Source organism: Panthera onca, chromosome A2, assembly GCF_046562875.1.
Source record: "Panthera onca isolate mPanOnc1 chromosome A2, mPanOnc1 haplotype 2, whole genome shotgun sequence".
In the NCBI taxonomy this organism is placed as follows: Eukaryota; Metazoa; Chordata; class Mammalia; order Carnivora; family Felidae; genus Panthera; species Panthera onca.
Window position 1 is genome coordinate 112992791 of NC_138340.1, and position 20480 is coordinate 113013270.

Here is a 20480-nt window from a genome sequence, read left to right on the forward strand (position 1 = left end):
TTCACATCTACCAGAAAAGGCTGTTGACAATACACATCCTATAAATATTTTATCAAAAGAAGCCAATCGTTGATTCCTGAAATAGCCTGCTTCTCAGCTTAAACTTTGAACTAAAGAACAAGACTCTAAACCCAGTGCAGTGTAAGGTATCACCACATGATTTATTCCTTTGGATTGGCAGATCACAGTAGATGGGAATGACATCAGAACTTTAAATGTTCAGTATTATCGAGAACATATTGGAGTGGTCAGCCAAGAGCCTGTTTTGTTTGGGACCACCATTAATAATAATATTAAATATGGACGAGATGGTGTGACCGATGAAGAGATTGAGAAAGCAGCAAAGGAAGCAAATGCTTATGATTTTATAATGGAGTTTCCCAATGTAAGTACACTATGTAACCTGTGTCCTTATTTAGAGCTAAAGCAGTTCAATGTTCCAAAATAAGGTAACAAAACAATAACTTCTACAGAGTAGGAGGAGTGTGAATAACTGCTGAATTGTCCTAGATGAAACATCTATGAATGAGAAAGCATGGCAGCAACCAAAAGAAGAAATGCATCATTGAAGGTCAGTTTTTTAAAGCCATATTTAGTTCTTACTGGCTCTCACTGCAAATGGAAAAGAAAAATAAATGAAGGATATATTAAAATATAACAAAGAAATATGAAACAAATTCATCAGTCCAAGCTGAGAATTGATGTCTGCCAAATGTTGATTTGCAAGGCCATCTTGTGGCTAAGAGTGGGACTGTCACAGACAATGGTAAGGCAAAAGGAAAACTATGACCATTTTTAGAAGCACATAGATCCAATATTGGACAAGAAATGTATTATCATACTTGGAAAGAGATATAGTAAACTAAGATTCTTGATATTAGGACATATCATATCCTAAAAGGTATTTAAAATTGATAGCTATAAAGCCATTTATTTACATTTCCCAAAGTATTCATTCCTCAGTATCACGTGAAACTATTGTGGGGAGCACCCTGTAAAATATGAAAGGATGAGATTTGAAATTAAAGTACAGAATAAAATTCTACTATATCAAAAAGCAACAATAACAAAAAACTTTATTTTAGTGTATATGTTTTATAAACCATATTCCATGGGTCATAATAATTTTTTGCTCTTTCTTTTTCTTTTAATAAAAACTTTTGTTATATCAGTAATTACCTTTTATCTCCATTATTTATGGTCATAATTGGAATAGCAAACTCATTAATGGCTTAAGGTCATCCTTTGCCTTGTAGTTTGCGAAAACAAACTTCTTTGACCTTTCTTTTGGCACTTTGAATGACTTCCCTTCGTCAAACACCAAAGATCTTTAGTTTCCCACTTGGAATTAGGAATTTTCTGGGACATCTTAAATCACACTCTGTAAGTTACTACTTGCCTTACTAAAAGTCCAGTATTTATACAGAGATGCCCCTTGCTATATAATTAATAATAAATCTTAAAAACATAATCCAAAGAACAAATTAAAGATACTGACTCATGATGGAAACTAAATTTCACAGCCATGGTTGAGCAGAGAAATAATAGTAAGCACAGGAATAAATAAAAGTTCCAGACATCCCCAGTGGAAAAATCGGGGAAATGTGTGTTTAAATAAATGCCTTTATTTCTATGATATACACATATTTTAAAATTAATATATTAGGATTAACTGATACTTGCTAGCGTTTTCCCATCAACAACCAGAAAAGCATAGGATGTATGTTTCCAAGCATTGGACAAGAGGTAGCACAAAATTGTGATTCCAGAGAGAAAGGAAACTCATGAGGAAACTCCATGAATTTGCAGCAATTCTGCAGAGGAACACACCTCTGACCCCCATCTCTGTGAACTAGAATCTAGACAGAACATGGCACTTCACTAAACTGAAAGACAGAGATAGAGTTTCAGGACAGCGTAAGCAACTGGAGAGGCAATGAGAGACCTGTGGAGTGAGGTGTGGGGATAGAAGTCCCTGTAAGCACCACTTGGAAATCCTTGTCTGAAGATAAGACTTCCCAAGGCTTACTAGAGAGCAGCTACTACAAAGCTGAGAGTAGAATAAAGATACTGGAAGTCTGTTGAAAGCACAGCCCAGCCAGAATGGAGAGATTACATTAACATTTTAAATACCCCAGACATATAGCTGAGCCACCAAAAAAAGCCACACCTTAAGAGTAAAGCCATACCTTAGAGTAGGCTGACTCTAGACCTACCCTAACAAAATCAAGCCATGACAAGATCCCCAGAGGAGACAGAACTTACCGGTTGGGTGCTGCCAAATTTTGAGACTTTCAACAGATTCCCCTAACAAAGTGTAAAACCAGAATTACACAAGTTCAAGATGATCAGGCAATATTTGAATTGCTTACTAAAACAAAAATTAACTTTGTTTTCAGAAGAAAACAGAATTCAGAGTTTCTGCAATGTAACATTCACAGAATTCAGTGTACATTCTGCAATAATTAGATATACAAAGAAATAGGAAACTATGATCCATAAGCCAGAAATTATAATCTAAATGCTTAAGCACTTAAGAAAAGCTTCAAAATGCATGAAACAAAAACTGCTGCTCCTGAAAGGAGAACCAGACAAACACACAATTTTAGTTGAAGCCTTCAGTACTTGATAGAACAAGTAGGCAGAAAATCAGTACAGCTATTGATGACCTGAACAATACTACTGACCATCTAGATCTCACTGACACTTATGGAACACTGCCCAATAGCAGCAGAATATATTCTACTCAAGTACACATGGAATGTTCACGGAAGTAAACAATATTCTGGGCCATTAAAAAAACAACTTTGCAATTTCAAAAAAAACATACAATAAATATATGTTCTCAAACCATAATAGAACGAAAGTATAAAAATCACTACGAGAAATATATCTGGAAAATCCACAAATATTTGAAAATTAAATAACTCACTTCTAAATAATCTCTGGCTGAAAGAGGAAGTTTCAAGGAAAATTAGTGACTTTTTTAACTAAATAAAAATGAAACTGCTATGTATCAGTATTTGCGGAATACAGTTAAAGAACTGCTTTAAGAGAAACTTATGGCACTAAATTCTTCTTTTAGAAAAGAAAAAAAGACCTAAAATCTATCAACTAACTTTCCAACTTGAGAAACTAGGGTAAGAAGAGCAAGTTGAACCCGAAGCAAGCAGAAGAAGGGAAATAATCGAGACTAGAACAAAAATTAGTGAAAGAAAAAAAGAAAAAAAGAAAAATATTAGAAACAATCATTAAAATCAAAAGCTGTTTCCTTGAAAAGATTAATAAAATCAATACATGGTAGCAAGGCTGATGAAGAATCTGAAAGCAGAAGAGAAATTACCGATGTGAAGAATGAAAGATAGTACATCACTATTAATCTTAAAGACATTAAAATGTTGTAGGAATACTATGAACAAGGCTATGCCTTTATATAAATTTGACAACTTAGCTGTGAGTCAGTTCTTTGAAAGACACAAACTACCAAAAGTCACTCAAAAAGAAGTACTATTAGGAGCACCTGGGTGGCTTAATCAGTTAAGCATCCAGTTTCAGCTCAGGTCATGATCTCACTGCTTGTGAGTTGAAACCCCATATGGGACTCTGTGCTGACAACTCAGAGCCTGGAGCCTGCTTTGAGTTCTCTGTCTCCCTCTCTCTGCCCCTCCCCCCCCCCAATCTCTGTCTCTGTCTCTCTCTCTCTCTCTCAAAAATAAACATTAAAAATTTTTTAAAAAAGAAATAATCTTAGTAAGACCTATAACTATAAAAAAAGTCAACTAGATCTCTAAATCATAGCAACAATTACAAATGAAATCAAAATTAAAAGCGTCATCTACAGAGCACCTGGGTGGCTTAGTTAGTTGAGTATCCACTCCTCATTTCGGCTCAGGTCATGATCCCAGGGTCATGGTATCAAGCCCCATGTCAGGCTCTGCACTGAGCATGGGGCCTGCTTAATATTCTCTCTCTCCCTCTGCCCTTCCCCTACTCTCTCTCTCTCTCTCTCTCTCTCCCTCTCTCTCTCTCTCTCTCCCTCTCTCTCTCTCTCTCTCCCTCTCTCTCTCTCCCTCTCTCTCTCTCTCTCTCAAAAAGTGGCATTTACAATAGCATCAAAAAATATTAAAATAGACTAAATGTTATGTAAGGTGTAAATCTTCTGTATAAAAATTATGAAACATTGCTGAAAGAAATTAAAGATCTAAATAGAGTGTAACTTATTCATTGATTTAGAAATTCAGTATTTTTAAAGATACATGTTTTTCCAAAATTGATAAATTTTATGCTATATCAATCAAAATCCCAGAAGTCTTTTTTGTGTCTAGAAATCAACCTGCTAATTCCAAAATTTGTTTGAAAATTTAAAGGACTAAAAATAGACAAAACAGTTACAAAAAAAAACCAGCAAAGCTGGAAGACCTACGATATATAATTTTAAGACAGCATTAAGAAAGTGGAAATGGCACAATGTAGATCAATGGAAAAAATAGAGTCCAGAAATAGACCCACACATATCTAGTGAAATGATTTTTGACAAGGCCATTGTTAATTTGTTGGGAGAAAGGAAAGTTTTTTCAACAAATGGTGCTGGGAAAATTGGATATCCTTCTGGAAAAACAAATAAAATGTGACCCTTCCCTCATACCATGTATACATATTAATGTGGCATGGATCTTAAATCAAATATAAAAATTGAAACTATCAAACTTCAAAAACAAAAACTTAAATGAAAAACATTTGTGACCTTGATTTAATCAAGCCAAGGTAGCTTTTCTTAGGTAGAAAAGCATTTACTATTTAAAAAATGATAAACTGAACCTTATTGAAATCAAAACCTTTTAAAAGACACTATTTAGAAAGTAAAAAGGCCAAACACAGAGTGAAAGAAAATATTTACAATACACAGGTCTGACAAAGGACATGCACTCAGAATATATACAGAACTCTTATAACAAACACAATAATAAAACAGAAAAATGGACAAAAACTTGAACAGACATTTCATTTCACACACACAAAGAAGTGGACAATATACCAATGAAAAATATTCAAAAAAAAAAAAAGAAAAAAGAAAAATATTCAGCATTATTAGTCACCAGGCAAATGTGAAGTAAAACCACAATGAGATACCATTTCATACTTGTTAGAATGGCCAAAATTAAAAATAAAAGCAATAATAACTTCTGATGAGAATGTAAATCAATTAGATCTCTTATTCATTCTGAATAAAGTGAAATTGGTACAGTCATTTTAGGAAGAAATTTGACACTTTATTATAGTGTTAACATAATAACCTTATAATACATTTATGACTCAGCATTCTATTCCCACATATTTTTCCAAAAGAAATGAAAATGTGACCACAAGAACATTCTGTACATGAATGTTCATAGCAGCTTTATTCATAATATTCAAAAATTGGAAATAATGCAAATGTTCAGCAGCAGCTGAATAGATAAATTGCAACTGATATAAAGTTGTTGGATAGGAGGTTCCGGAAGATGGCGGCGTAGGAGGACGCGGGGCTCACAGCGCGTCCTGCCGATCACTTAGATTCCACCTACACCTGCCTAAAGAACCCAGAAAACCGCCAGAGGATTAGCAGAAGGGAGTCTCCGGAGTCAAGCGCAGACTAGAGGCCCACGGAAGAGGGTAGGAAGGGCGGCGAGGCGGTGCGCGCTCCACGGCCTGGCGGGAGGGAGCCGGGGCGGAGGGGCGGCTCGCCAGCCAAGCAGAGCCCCCGAGTCTGGCTGGCAAAAGCGGAGAGGCCTGACAGACTGTGTTCCAACAGCAAGCGCGACTTAGCGTCTGGGAGGTCATAAGTTAACAGCTCTGCTCGGAAAGCGGGAAGGCTGGAGGACAAAGGGAGGGAGAGCTGCTGAGCCCCCGGACGGCAGAGCTCAGCTTGGCGGGGAACAAAGGCGCCAGCGCCATCTCCCCCACCCATCCCCCAGCCAAAATCCCAAAGGGAACCAGTTCCTGCCAGGGAACTTGCTCGCTCCGCGCAAACACCCAACTCTGTGCTTCTGCGGAGCCAAACCTCCGGCAGCGGATCTGACTCCCTCCCGCTGCCACAGGGCTCCTCCTGAAGTGGATCACCTAAGGAGAAGCGAGCTAAGCCTGCCCCTCCAGCCCCCGTGCACCTTGCCTACCCACCCCAGCTAATACACCAGATCCCCAGCAACACAAGCCTGGCAGTGTGCAAGTAGCCCAGACGGGACACGCCACCCCACAGTGAATCCCGCCCCTAGGAGAGGGGAAGAGAAGGCACACACCAGTCTGACTGTGGCCCCAGCAGTGGGCTGGGGGCAGACATCGGGTCGGACTGCGGCCCCGCCCACTAACTCCAGTTATACACCACAGCACAGGGGAAGTGCCCTGCAGGTCCTCACCACGCCAGGGACTCTCCAAAATGACCAAACGGAAGAATTCCCCTCAGAAGAATCTCCAGGAAATAACAACAGCTAATGAACTGATCAAAAAGGATTTAAATAATATAACAGAAAGTGAATTTAGAATAATAGTCATAAAATTAATCGCTGGGCTTGAAAACAGTATACAGGACAGCAGAGAATCTCTTGCCACAAAGATCGAGGGACTAAGGAACAGTCACGAGGAGCTGAAAAACGCTTTAAACGAAATGCAAAACAAAATGGAAACCACGATGGCTCGGCTTGAAGAGGCAGAGGAGAGAATAGGTGAACTAGAAGATAAAGTTATGGAGAAAGAGGAAGCTGAAAGAAAGAGAGATAAAAAAATCCAGGAGTATGAGGGGAAAATTAGAGAACTAAGTGATACACTAAAAAAAAATAATCTACGCATAATTGGTATCCCAGAGGAGGAAGAGAGAGGGAAAGGTGCTGAAGGGGTACTTGAACAAATTATAGCTGAGAACTTCCCTGAACTGGGGAAGGAAAAAGGCATTGAAATCCAAGAGGCACAGAGAACTCCCTTCAGACGTAACTTGAATCAATCTTCTGCACGACATATCATAGTGAAACTGGCAAAATACAAGGATAAAGAGAAAATTCTGAAAGCAGCAAGGGATAAACGTGCCCTCACATATAAAGGGAGACCTATAAGACTCGTGACTGATCTCTCCTTTGAAACTTGGCAGGCCAGAAAGGCTTGGCACGATATCTACAGTGTGCTAAACAGAAAAAATATGCAGCCGAGAATCCTTTATCCAGCAAGTCTGTCATTTAGAATAGAAGGAGAGATAAAGGTCTTCCCAAACAAACAAAAACTGAAGGAATTTGTCACCACGAAACCAGCCCTACAAGAGATCCTAAGGGGGATCCTGTGAGACAAAGTACCAGAGACATCACTACAAGCATAATACATACAGACATCACAATGACTCTAAACCCATATCTTTCTATAATAACACTGAATGTAAATGGATTAAATGCGCCAACTAAAAGACATAGGGTATCAGAATGGATAAAAAAACAAGACCCATCTATTTGCTGTCTACAAGAGACTCATTTTAGATCTGAGGACACCTTTAGATTGAGAGTGAGGGGATGGAGAACTATCTATCATGCTCCTGGAAGCCAAAAGAAAGCTGGAGTAGCCATACTTATATCAGACAAACTAGACTTTAAATTAAAGGCTGTAACAAGAGATGAAGAAGGGCATTATATAATAATCACAGGGTCTATCCACCAGGAAGAGCTAACTATTATAAATGTCTATGCGCCAAATACCCGAGCCCCCAGATATATAAAACAATTACTCATAAACATAAGCAACCTTATTGATAAGAATGTGGTGATTGCAGGGGACTTTAACACCCCACTTACAGAAATGGATAGATCATCTAGACACACAGTCAATAAAGAAACAAGGGCCCTGAATGATACATTGGATCAGATGGACTTGACAGATATATTTAGAACTCTGCATCCCAAAGCAACAGAATATACTTTCTTCTCGAGTGCACATGGAACATTCTCCAAGATAGATCATATACTGGGTCACAAAACAGCCCTTCATAAGTTTACAAGAATTGAAATTATACCATGCATACTTTCAGACCACAATGCTATGAAGCTTGAAATCAACCACAGGAAAAAGTCTGGAAAACCTCCAAAAGCATAGAGGTTAAAGAACACCCTACTAACGAATGAGTGGGTCAACCAGGCAATTAGAGAAGAAATTAAAACATATATGGAAACAAACGAAAATGAAAATACAACAATCCAAACGCTTTGGGATGCAGCGAAGGCAGTCCTGAGAGGAAAATACATTGCAATCCAGGCCTATCTCAAGAAACAAGAAAAATCCCAAATACAAAATCTAACAGCACACCTAAAGGAAATAGAAGCAGAACAGCAAAGGCAGCCTAAACCCAGCAGAAGAAGAGAAATAATAAAGATCAGAGCAGAAATAAACAATATAGAATCTAAAAAAACTGTAGAGCAGATCAACGAAACCAAGAGTTGGTTTTTTGAAAAAATAAACAAAATTGACAAACCTCTAGCCAGGCTTCTCAAAAAGAAAAGGGAGATGACCCAAATAGATAAAATCATGAATGAAAATGGAATGATTACAACCAATCCCTCAGAGATACAAACAGTTATCAGGGAATACTATGAAAAATTATATGCCAGCAAATTGGACAACCTGGAAGAAATGGACAAATTTCTAAACACCCACACTCTTCCAAAACTCAATCAGGAGGAAATAGAAAGCTTGAACAGACCCATAACCAGCGAAGAAATTGAATCGGTTATCAAAAATCTCCCAACAAATAAGAGTCCAGGACCAGATGGCTTCCCAGGGGAGTTCTACCAGACGTTTAAAGCAGAGATAATACCTATCCTTCTCAAGCTATTCCAAGAAATAGAAAGGGAAGGAAAACTTCCAGACTCATTCTATGAAGCCAGTATTACTTTGATTCCTAAACCAGACAGAGACCCAGTAAAAAAAGAGAACTACAGGCCAATATCCCTGATGAATATGGATGCAAAAATTCTTAATAAGATACTAGCAAATCGAATTCAACAGCATATAAAAAGAATTATTCACCATGATCAAGTGGGATTCATTCCTGGGATGCAGGGCTGGTTCAACATTCGCAAATCGATCAACGTGATACATCACATTAACAAAAAAAAAGAGAAGAACCATATGATCCTGTCAATCGATGCAGAAAAGGCCTTTGACAAAATCCAGCACCCTTTCTTAATAAAAACCCTTGAGAAAGTCGGGATAGAAGGAACATACTTAAAGATCATAAAGGCCATTTATGAAAAGCCCACAGCTAACATCATCCTCAACGGGGAAAAACTGAGAGCTTTTTCCCTGAGATCAGGAACACGACAGGGATGCCCACTGTCACCGCTGTTGTTTAATATAGTGCGGGAAGTTCTAGCATCAGCAATCAGACAACAAAAGGAAATCAAAGGCATCAAAATTGGCAAAGATGAAGTCAAGCTTTCGCTTTTTGCAGATGACATGATATTATACATGGAAAATCCGATAGACTCCACCAAAAGTCTGCTAGAACTGATACATGAATTCAGCAAAGTTGCAGGATACAAAATCAATGTGCAGAAATCAGTTGCATTCTTATACACTAACAATGAAGCAACAGAAAGACAAATGAAGAAACTGATCCCATTCACAATTGCACCAAGAAGCATAAAATACCTAGGAATAAATCTAACCAAAGATGTAAAAGATCTGTATGCTGAAAACTATAGAAAGCTTATGCAGGTAATTGAAGAAGATATAAAGAAATGGAAAGACATTCCCTGCTCATGGATTGGAAGAATAAATATTGTCAAAATGTCAATACTACCCAAAGCTATCTACACATTCAATGCAATCCCAATCAAAATTGCACCAGCATTCTTCTCGAAACTAGAACAAGCAATCCTAAAATTCATATGGAACCACCAAAGGCCCCGAATAGCCAAAGTAATTTTGAAGAAGAAGACCAAAGCAGGAGACATCACAATCCCAGACTTTAGCCTCTACTACAAAGCTGTCATCATCAAGACAGCATGGTATTGGCATAAAAACAGACACATAGACCAATGGAATAGAATAGAAACCCCAGAACTAGACCCACAAACGTATGGCCAACTCATCTTTGACAAAGCAGGAAAGAACATCCAATGGAAAAAAGACAGTCTCTTTAACAAATGGTGCTGGGAGAACTGGACAGCAACATGCAGAAGGTTGAAACTAGACCACTTTCTCACACCATTCACAAAAATAAACTCAAAATGGATAAAGGACCTGAATGTGAGACAGGAAACCATCAAAACCTTAGAGGAGAAAGCAGGAAAAGACCTCTCTGACCTCAGCCGTAGCAATCTCTTACTCGGCACATCCCCAAAGGCAAGGGAGTTAAAAGCAAAAGTGAATTACTGGGACCTTATGAAGATAAAAAGCTTCTGCACAGCAAAGGAAACAACCAACAAAACTAAAAGGCAACCAACGGAATGGGAAAAGATATTTGCAAATGACATATCGGACAAAGGGCTAGTATCCAAAATCTATAAAGAGCTCATCAAACTCCACACCCGAAAAACAAATAACCCAGTGAAGAAATGGGCAGAAAACATGAATAGACACTTCTCTAAAGAAGACATCCGGATGGCCAACAGGCACATGAAAAGATGTTCAACGTCGCTCCTTATCAGGGAAATACAAATCAAAACCACACTCAGATACCACCTCACGCCAGTCAGAGTGGCCAAAATGAAGAAATCAGGAGACTATAGATGCTGGAGAGGATGTGGAGAAACAGGAACCCTCTTGCACTGTTGGTGGGAATGCAAATTGGTGCAGCCGCTCTGGAAAGCAGTGTGGAGGTTCCTCAGAAAATTAAAAATAGACCTACCCTATGACCCAGCAATAGCACTGCTAGGAATTTATCCAAGGGATACAGGAGTACTGATGCATAGGGGCACCTGTACCCCAATGTTTATAGCGGCACTCTCAACAATAGCCAAATTATGGAAAGAGCCTAAATGTCCATCAACTGATGAATGGATAAAGAAATTGTGGTTTATATACACAATGGAATACTACGTGGCAATGAGAAAAAATGAAATATGGCCTTTTGTAGCAACATGGATGGAACTGGAGAGTGTGATGCTAAGTGAAATAAGCCATACAGAGAAAGACAGATACCATATGGTTTCACTCTTATGTGGATCCTGAGAAACATAACAGAAACCCATGGGGGAGGGGAAGGAAAAAAAAAAAAAAAAAAAAAAAGAGGTTAGAGTGGGAGAGAGCCAAAGCATAAGAGACTGTTAAAAACTGAACAAACTGAGGGTTGATGGGGGGTGGGAGGGAGGGCAGGGTGGGTGATGGGTATTGAGGAGGGCACCTTTTGGGATGAGCACTGGGTGTTGTATGGAAACCAATTTGACAGTAAATTTCATATATTAAAAAATAAAATAAAAATAAAAATAAATAAAAAAAGAAAAAAAAAAAGAAAAAAAAAAGTTGTTGGATAAAATACAAGATTTCAGTTCATTTTGAATTTCAGATAAACAATGAATAATTTTATCATAAGTATATCCCAAATATTGTATGAAATATACCTGCACTAAGAAAAGTATTCACTGTTAACTGAAAATCAGAATTAACTGAGCTCTTTGGTTTTTTTGTGTTTTTATTTGTTTTTGCTGAAGTTGGTAGCTTAAGGTAGATTCACACTGTGTGAAGCACTACTCAGAAATAAATAGGAGTGAATTGCTGATACACACAATATGAATGAATCTGAAAACTATTATACTAAGTAAAAGAAGACAGACCAAAAAATACCCACTGCAATTATAGCAAAGCTCCAGGATACACAGTTAATATACAAAAATCAATCATTTTCCTATATATATGCAATGAACAAGTGGAATCTGACATTAAAAGCACAATGCCATTTACATTAACATCCAAAAAATGAATTACTTAGGTATAAATCTAACAGAATATGTACAAGATCTATATTAAGAATGAAATCAAAGAAGAATTTTTAAAATGCAGTGCTATTCCATGTTCATGGAAAGAAAAACTCAGTATTGCCAAATGTTAGTTCTTCCCAACTTGATCTATAGATTCAGTGCAATTCCAATCAAAATCTCAGAAAGCTATTTTGTGGATATCAACAAACCAATTCTTTTTTTTTTTTTAATTTTTTTAATGTTTATTTATTTTTGAGAGAGAAAGAGAAAAAGAAAGAGAGAACACGAGCAGGGGAGGGCCAGAGAGAGAGGCAGACACAGAATCCGAAACAGACTCCAGGCTCTGAGCTGTCAGCACAGAGCCCAATGCAAGGCTCAAACTCATGAACCGTGAGATCATGACCTGAGCCGAAGTTGGAGGCTTAGCGACTGAGCCACCCAGGTGCCCCATGTGTTTTTTTTTTTTTAATGTAAAGGTCAAACTCTAGAAATCAAAGGTTTAGAAAACTATTTAAATTTATATCCTTGAAGAAATGAGCTTTGGGTCATGGACCTAACCCAATACAATATTACAACTATGCTTCATTAGTTCTAGAAATTACCTCCAACCTCAAATATCTCATTTGTTAAAGAGGTATATCCCAAAAAATAAAAAGTAAAAGAAATAAAAGGTCCAAAAGTGTCCCAAGACTGAAAAAAATTTTGAGAAGTTTGTTTTGCATTAATCTTTTCATACCTTTTTTCAGAATATCCAGGAAGGAAATTGTGAATAATATATTAAATTGCTGTTAAACATTTCAGATAGTTAAGAATGTGTTTGTATTACAGCAGTTCTTTTAAAGATACCGGTACATTTTAAATTGTCTTTAAAAACTTTCAAGATTGGTTCAAATATTATTAATCTCCCTAAAAATCCTTGACTATCATACATTCTCATTTCTTTTAGTCCTAGCCAAATTTTCCTTTGGTCGTCTCTTTATTGAACTCTTTTTTTTTCCAACAGTTGTTTGTTTTCACAAAGGACAACTCAAAGGTCAAAAGCAGCCAGGCTGAAGTAGTGGTTAAGGTGGTATTAAAACACAACTGTTATTGCCTGCCATTGCCTATTCTAATAATTTGATCATGCTGCCTTCTGTTTCTGTGCTCTTTCCTATTTTTCATTAGAAATTTAATACCTTGGTAGGAGAAAAAGGAGCACAAATGAGTGGAGGACAGAAACAGAGAATCGCAATTGCTCGAGCTTTAGTTAGAAACCCAAAGATCCTGATCTTAGATGAGGCTACATCTGCCCTAGATACAGAAAGTGAATCAATTGTTCAAGCTGCATTGGAGAAGGTAAGTGAGCAGATCATTTCTTATTTCCATATTCCTGGCTCAACATTGTTTTTAAATACAAGAAAGTATGGCTCTGCACTGGATTATTTCTTGAGTTCAGAGCCCTCTTTAAGGTATTGATGTAGAATGTTCACCCTTGTAAAAACTTATACATGATAGTTATAGGAAGTGATTTGGATGAAAGAAGAAGATGCTATAGTTGGTGCTAAAAACATACAGGGCTGATATCCACGCAGTCATCCCATATATACTTCCTTTCCAATGGTCTACACTTTACACCTCCCCATAGTAACCCCATACCACTACCACTATCACAGTTATAACCACATCCATTCTTAGCCTCTTGCATACACACCTGTAGGATTCTCTTCTCTGACCACTTTTCCTCTTTAGGGCAACCCCAAAGTAATCATTTTAACTTAATTTCACCTCCAGGGTGGAAGCATACAGTGTGGTTTGCCCTACCCTTGAATCATTCTCCTGTAAGAGCCCTTGGCCCTCTAACTTCATACTAACCTCCTGCTTACTGCATGCTACTGACTTGCTTCAGGACTTCAATACAGTGATGGTCCTTTATGAAACTGCATTGCATTTGGGACAGTAGTTGGTGGCAGTGACATGAAAAACCATGAATATTTTTTTCAATGGCCAACGCCTCTTTTAAATCATGGCCTTCAGGGATGCCTGGCTGGCTCAGTAGGTTAAGCATCTAACTCTTGATTTTGGCTCAGGTCATGATCCCATGGTCATGAGATCAAGCCCTGTGTTGGGCTCTGCACTGAGCATGGAGCCTGCTTGAGATTCTCTCTCTTTCTCCCTCTGCCCCTCTGCTCCACTTGCATACATTCTCTCTCTCTCTCTCTTTCTCTCTCTTTCTCTCTCTTTAAAAAATCAGTCAATCAGTCATGGCCTTCAAACCTTTCAGAAGGCTTAATGACACAAATTACTTTGAACTTGTTTGAAAACGTGTTGTGTTTTTGTGTCTAAGAAAATTACAGACTTTTCTTGTTAAATACTAACTTTGTGCAACCAGAAATGGATACTGGCAGCCAGAGTGCCCACTGCTTATTGAATAATCTGTTAGTTACTATTATAAACTTGCAAATTAAATTGTATATGTTTTTACCCTTGTTTTCATCCCACAATGAGAGTGCCACCTGTTGTTCATGATATTTCTTATTTCCATAAAGTAAGGAAGTGATATGAAAGTCCATGTTTATTGTAGATACTTTACCAGTTTGGTTAATTTTAGTGGAAAAGAAACAATGATTCCCTCAAGGGTATGGCTGATGCCTTTTTCATTTTTTTAAATTTAGTAACTGGGACTGGGCTCTACAGAATGCACTCAAATTGTATTCGGTAATGGTGATGCTTAGTTACTTAGGGCTTGAATGTACCAAAAAATTATTACACTTAATATAACCAACCATCTTTTAACTTACATAAGATTTTTCTTTCATTTTCTTGAGATACAATTGACATATATATAAGATATTTAAAAACATTGTAATAGGTTCCAGAGTTGTTAAAGTCTAAGTGTCCATTATCTTTTCAACCAATGTGTTAATCACTTCAGGTGATCAGAACTTGTTCAGACTTTTAAAGTAGTTGCTTAGTGACATAATAAACTAATAAAAGTTTTCTTTTTACTAATGGTTAAAATTAAATCTGTATCATGATAAAAACAGAAGAACACAAATCGTTTGTAAACTATGATTACAATTATATATAATAGGTGTGCATGTGCACAAAAATGAAGACAACATATATGAAAATACCAGCAGTTGTGTGGCAGAATTATGAGGGAATTTAAGTTTTTAAAAATGTATTTACTCTTATTATTTTTCACTTTTTAAAGGTGAGAGAATTATTGACATTGTAGAGACATATAGGTGTGAAACTGCTTTAAGTTTGCTTTGCTGGTCTTTTATGGGATGAAGGTAAATGGTAACAAAGGGGTGACAAGTAGCATAATAAACAGAATTAATTATATATGCATCAGTTTATTGGAAAGTGACTCATAGCAAAGAGGAGAGTTCAAAAAAGGCCAGGCAATGAAAGCTCCAGTGCCCTGAGAGTCCTCTGTACATTCCACACAGAGGGCGATTGTGGAATCAAACCTTTGGAGAGGTTCCTACCTAAGGAGGGTAGGGCACACAGCACATCTCATTTCTGCTCGTCTAAGAACTCTCAGACCTGCTGCATGATATGGCCTAACCCACAGCAGTTAACAGTTCCAGCTCAAAATATCTTCCAAACTACAAAATGAACAAAGAGGGAACAATAAAATATATCTCTTCTTATTGGTGAATGCTGTATCCACCCCCTCCATGCCCAGCCTTCACTTGTTCCTTCCCACCCCTCCTCTCCATTACCCCCATTGTCTTCCACTTATATTGAGTTCTAGAACCACTAAAACTAATCTATAGTGATTTTTAAAAAGAAATCAAATTAGTAGTTTCCTGGAGCAGAAGGTAGGTTTTGACTAAAATGAGCATAAGGGAACTATCACTCTTGTCCTCAGTTGGATTTTTTTTTAACATTTATTTATTTTTGAGAGAGAGAGCATGAGAGAGGGAGGGACAGAGAGAGAGGGCACAGAGCTTCTGAAGCAGGCTCTGCGCACAGCAGTCAGCCCAATGCGGGGCTTAAACTCAGGAACCATGAGATCATGACCTGAGCCAAAGTTGGACGCTCAACTGACTGAGCCCCCCAGGCTCCCCTCCTCACTTGGAATATTGCAACAGTTACTCCCTGCTTCAGCCCATGCCCAATCAATCTGTTTTTATCACATCAGTCAAGTGATGCCACTAAAATGTAAATCTGATCCTCCAGTGGCTTTTTAACTCACTCTTCACTCTAAGTAAATACCAAATTCCTTACCAGGCACCTAGGTGGCTCAGTGGGTTAAGCGCCCAACTCTTGATTTCAGCTCAGGTCAGGATTTCATGGTGAGATTGAGCCCTGCATGGGTCTGCGTCAGGAGCCTGCTTGGGATTCTCTCTCTGCCCCTGCCCTGCATGCATGCAAGTGTGCTCGCACTCACTCTCTAAACAAACAAACAAATAAGCTTAAAAAAAAAATCTTTACAGTAAGTGACAAGGTTCTATGGAATCAGTCTCTAAGCTCCTGGAACCTCACACCCCATCATTCTCCTCCACATTTGCTGCTCCTTAAACATGCCATAGTACTTCTTATCAGCTCTCATACTGTGTATGTATTTGTTTATTTTATTGTCTCTGTTCCCCTACTGGAATGTAAACTCACTAGTGGCAAAGGCTTTGATTGGTTAACTGCAGTGTCCCCAGCACTAGAATGAGGCCTGGTCCTTAGACAGCCAGTAAGCATTTGTTAAATGCATTTGGGATGAGTTTGATACAGAATAGTTCCAAGGTCTAAAGTTCTCTTTTCTGGAATTCTTAAGTTAGACTTACTGCAAACTAGTTTTGCTTCACTTATCTTATTCCTTAGGAGGATCAAGTGTCAGTGGATAAAGATTTATGCCACAGACTATGTGGTACCACTCTGCTACTGGTTTGGACCCAGCATGCCAATGCAGCAGGTTTCTATTCTGTCCCAGTACAGAAGGCATGGCAGTAAAGACCTGTAGGCCCCTGTGGAAGCAGAGGAAGCCCACACTGACTTTGGGACAAAGCCTGTGAACACTCTGAGATGTTAAAAGTGGTATGCTAATCTAGGCATAATTATTATTAAGGGAGGTTCAGCTACACCACATCAATGGAGAACCTTTAAAAAGACCCTTTGCTAATTATGAGGGAAGGGTTTCCATCACAGTTTTATTCTTTAAAGAGATAGAGCTGCTTTGTTGCAGGCTTCATGGGCTTTTCTTTATCATTACTGCTCTTTCTCACTATGATGCATCCCGTTGATCTTCCTCAGAGGATCTTAACATACTTATATAACTTGAAAAATTGAACAATAAGTAAATTGGTATGCTGCATTAAGCTGTGGGCTACTTTATTAAGTTAAGCCCAAACAAGTGGTTATCCAAAGGTAGGTTAATTATTACACATTTTGGTGCGTCTATGACAATTAAATATTTTACTTTTTATATATGAAATTAGGGATTTATTCAATTTTTTCTTCTTTCTTTTCCTTTCTCTTTTTCTTTCTTTTGGTTTTTTTTCTTTCTTTTCAAAACCATGTGTAGCAACATGATAATAGTTGAGAACAGAAAGGGAATTTCTGCAAGGGGATTTCCTTGGCTGGAATTTAGCCAGAAGAACAAAGGTAGCATAGAGACTATCTCATCCTAAAAGCATCATGGAACATTTTATAAGCCTGCCTAATCAAGCTCACATTTGTTAGGCTTGGTGTTAAATTATAGACCACTAATTTATTTTAGGGCAGTGCTTCTCCCCCTTTGATGGATCAGGGCCCCATCTAAGAATCTAAGAAAGGGAAAAATAAACCACTAACTTTTTCAGAAAAATCTACAAATGCTCTTGTACACAAAAATTTACCTAAAACATTGAGAGGTTCATGGATCCCCTCTAAAGCCATTCTTGAGTCATTATTGTAGGCATAATAAAGGAACAAATGGGTGATAATAGCTAATCCTTATACGAACCCAGTGAGATCAGAACACTTATTTTCCTATTACACAGATTTGCACATTGAAGCACAGACAGGCCGAATAACAGCTAGGCAACAGTGAAGCCAGGATGTGGACCCAGACACATTTCTTGAGCTCATTCACATAACCACCATGCTATATTCCCCAAGATTATGCATCTGCTAGGGATTTAAGCTAAATCTGAAACTGGATCATTCTTCAAAACTAGCCTCTTCTTAAGGATAGTATTACCGTAATCCAGCAATTCCACTTCTGGGTATATACCAAACAAAATTGCAAGAAGGAACTCAAACATATATTTGTATACTAGAGTTCACAGCAGCATCATTCACAATAGCCAAAAGTTAGAAACAACCCAAATGTTCTTTGACAGATAAATAAACACATTATGTGTGTGTACAGTGTCATAGTATTCAATATTAAAAAGGAAGGAAATTCTGACACGTGCTACATGGAAAACCTTAGAGATATTATGCTAACTAAAATAAGACAGATGCAAAAGGACAAATATTATGTGATTACACTTATATGAGATACCTAGAATAGTCATATTCATAGACAGAAAGTACATTGGATGTTACCGGGGCTAAGGAAAGGGGGAAATGGGAAGTTATGGTTCAGAGTGGTATAGAATTTCAGCACAGGATGAAGAAAAAGTTCTGGAGTTAGATAGTAGTGATGATTACACAAAAATATGAATGTACTTAATGCCACTAAATTGTACACTTTAAAATGGTTGAAACTGGTTAAAAGTTTATGTTATGATTATTTTACCACTAAAAAAAAAGAATAGCAATATAAGTCTGAGTATAAAATAATAGTGACACAGAAGGAATTGGCCTCTCTGATCCAGGAGAACCCTACCCTTAAAATGACTAGAATGATAAATCTCATGTTATGTATATTTTACCAGAATTAAAAGAAAAAAAAAAACACTATCCTTTTTCTAAAACCATATTGCCTCGTTGGGAAAGAAACTCAAACCATACCCCACTGAAATTGAGGATCCCACGTAGGCTTGTAATAGACTCACTTTTGTCCCTTAAGCCACTTATTTTGATCCTATTGTATTTGTAGCTAGTGGGTTTTTCTTTCACGAATGGATTTAAATCATTATTAGTTAGCAGGAAATTTCAGAGTCTTAAAAAAAAGACAAGAAAAGCCTCAAACATATGGTAAAATATTTTTCCATTATACAAGGGTGGTTTTTTTTTTTCAATATAAGAAATTTATTGTCAAATTGGTTTCCATACAACACCCAGTGCTCATCGCAAAAGGTGCCCTCCTCAATACCCATCACCCACCCTCACCTCCCTCCCACCCCCCATCAACCCTCAGTTTGTTCTCAGTTTTTAAGAGTCTCTTATGCTTTGGCTCTGTCCCACTCTAACCTCCTTTTTTTTTTCCTTCCCCTCCCCCATGGGTTTCTGTTAAGTTTCTCAGGATCCACATAAGAGTGAAAACATATGGTATCTGTCTTTCTCTGTATGGCTTGTTTCACTTAGCATAACACTCTCCAGTTCCATCCACGTTGCTACAAAGGGCCATATTTCATTCTTTCTCATTGGCACGTAGTACTCCATTGTGTATATAAACCACCATTTCTTTATCCATTCATCAGTTGATGGACATTTAGGCTCTTTCCATAATTTGGCTATTGTTGAGAGTGCTGCTATAAACATTGGGGTACAAGTGCCCCTACGCATCAGCACTCCTGTATCCCTTGGGTAAATTCCTAGCAGTGCTATTGCTGGGTCATAGGGTAAGTCTATCTTTAATTTTCTGAGGAACCTCCACACTGCTTTCCAGAGTGGCTGCACCAATTGGATTCCCACCAACAGTGCAAGAGGGTTCCCGTTTCTCCACATCCTATCCAGCATCTATAGTCTCCTGATTTGTTCATTTTGGCCACTCTGACTGGCGTGAGGTGATACCTGAGTGTGGTTTTGATTTGTATTTCCCTGATGAGGAGCGACATTGAGCATCTTTTCATGTGCCTGTTGGCCACCCAGATGTCTTCTTTAGAGAAGTGTCTATTCATGTTTTCTGCCCATTTCTTCACTGGGTTGTTTTTCAGGTGTGGAATTTGGTGAGTTCTTTATAGATTTTGGATACTAGCCCTTTGTCCGATATGTCATTTGCAAATATCTTTTCCCATTCCGTTGGTTGCCTTTTAGTTTTGTTGGTTGTTTCCTTTGCTGTGCAGAAGCTTTTTATCTTCATAAGGCCCCAGTAGTTCATTTTTGCTTATAACTCCCTTGCCTTTGGGGATGTGTCGGGTAAGAAATTGCTACGGCTGAGGTCAGAGAGGTCTTTTCCTGCTTTCTCCTCTAAGGTTTTGATGGTTTCCTGTCTCACATTCAGGTCCTTTATGCATTTTGAGTTTATTTTTGTGAATGGTGTGAGAAAGTGGTCTAGTTTCAACCTTCTGCATGTTGCTGTCCAATTCTCCCAGCACCATTTGTTAAAGAGACTGTCTTTTTTCCATTGGATGTTCTTTCCTGCTTTGTCAAAGATGAGTTGGCCATACGTTTGTGGGTCTAGTTCTGGGGTTTCTATTCTATTCCATTGGTCTATGTGTCTGTTTTTGTGCCAATACCATGCTGTCTTGATGATGACAG

At 38.0% G+C, this 20480-nt stretch overlaps 1 protein-coding gene across 1 annotated transcript in view; it reads left to right on the forward strand.

The window, feature by feature from the left end:
- Positions 1-20480, forward strand: part of ABCB5 (ATP binding cassette subfamily B member 5) — a 116543-nt gene that overhangs the window by 25351 nt on the left and 70712 nt on the right. The window contains exons 12-13 of the mRNA XM_078441464.2: positions 182-385; positions 13092-13262. Of these exons, the coding sequence (XP_078297590.2) occupies positions 182-385; positions 13092-13262 (375 nt within the window). The remainder of the gene's footprint in view (positions 1-181; positions 386-13091; positions 13263-20480) is intronic.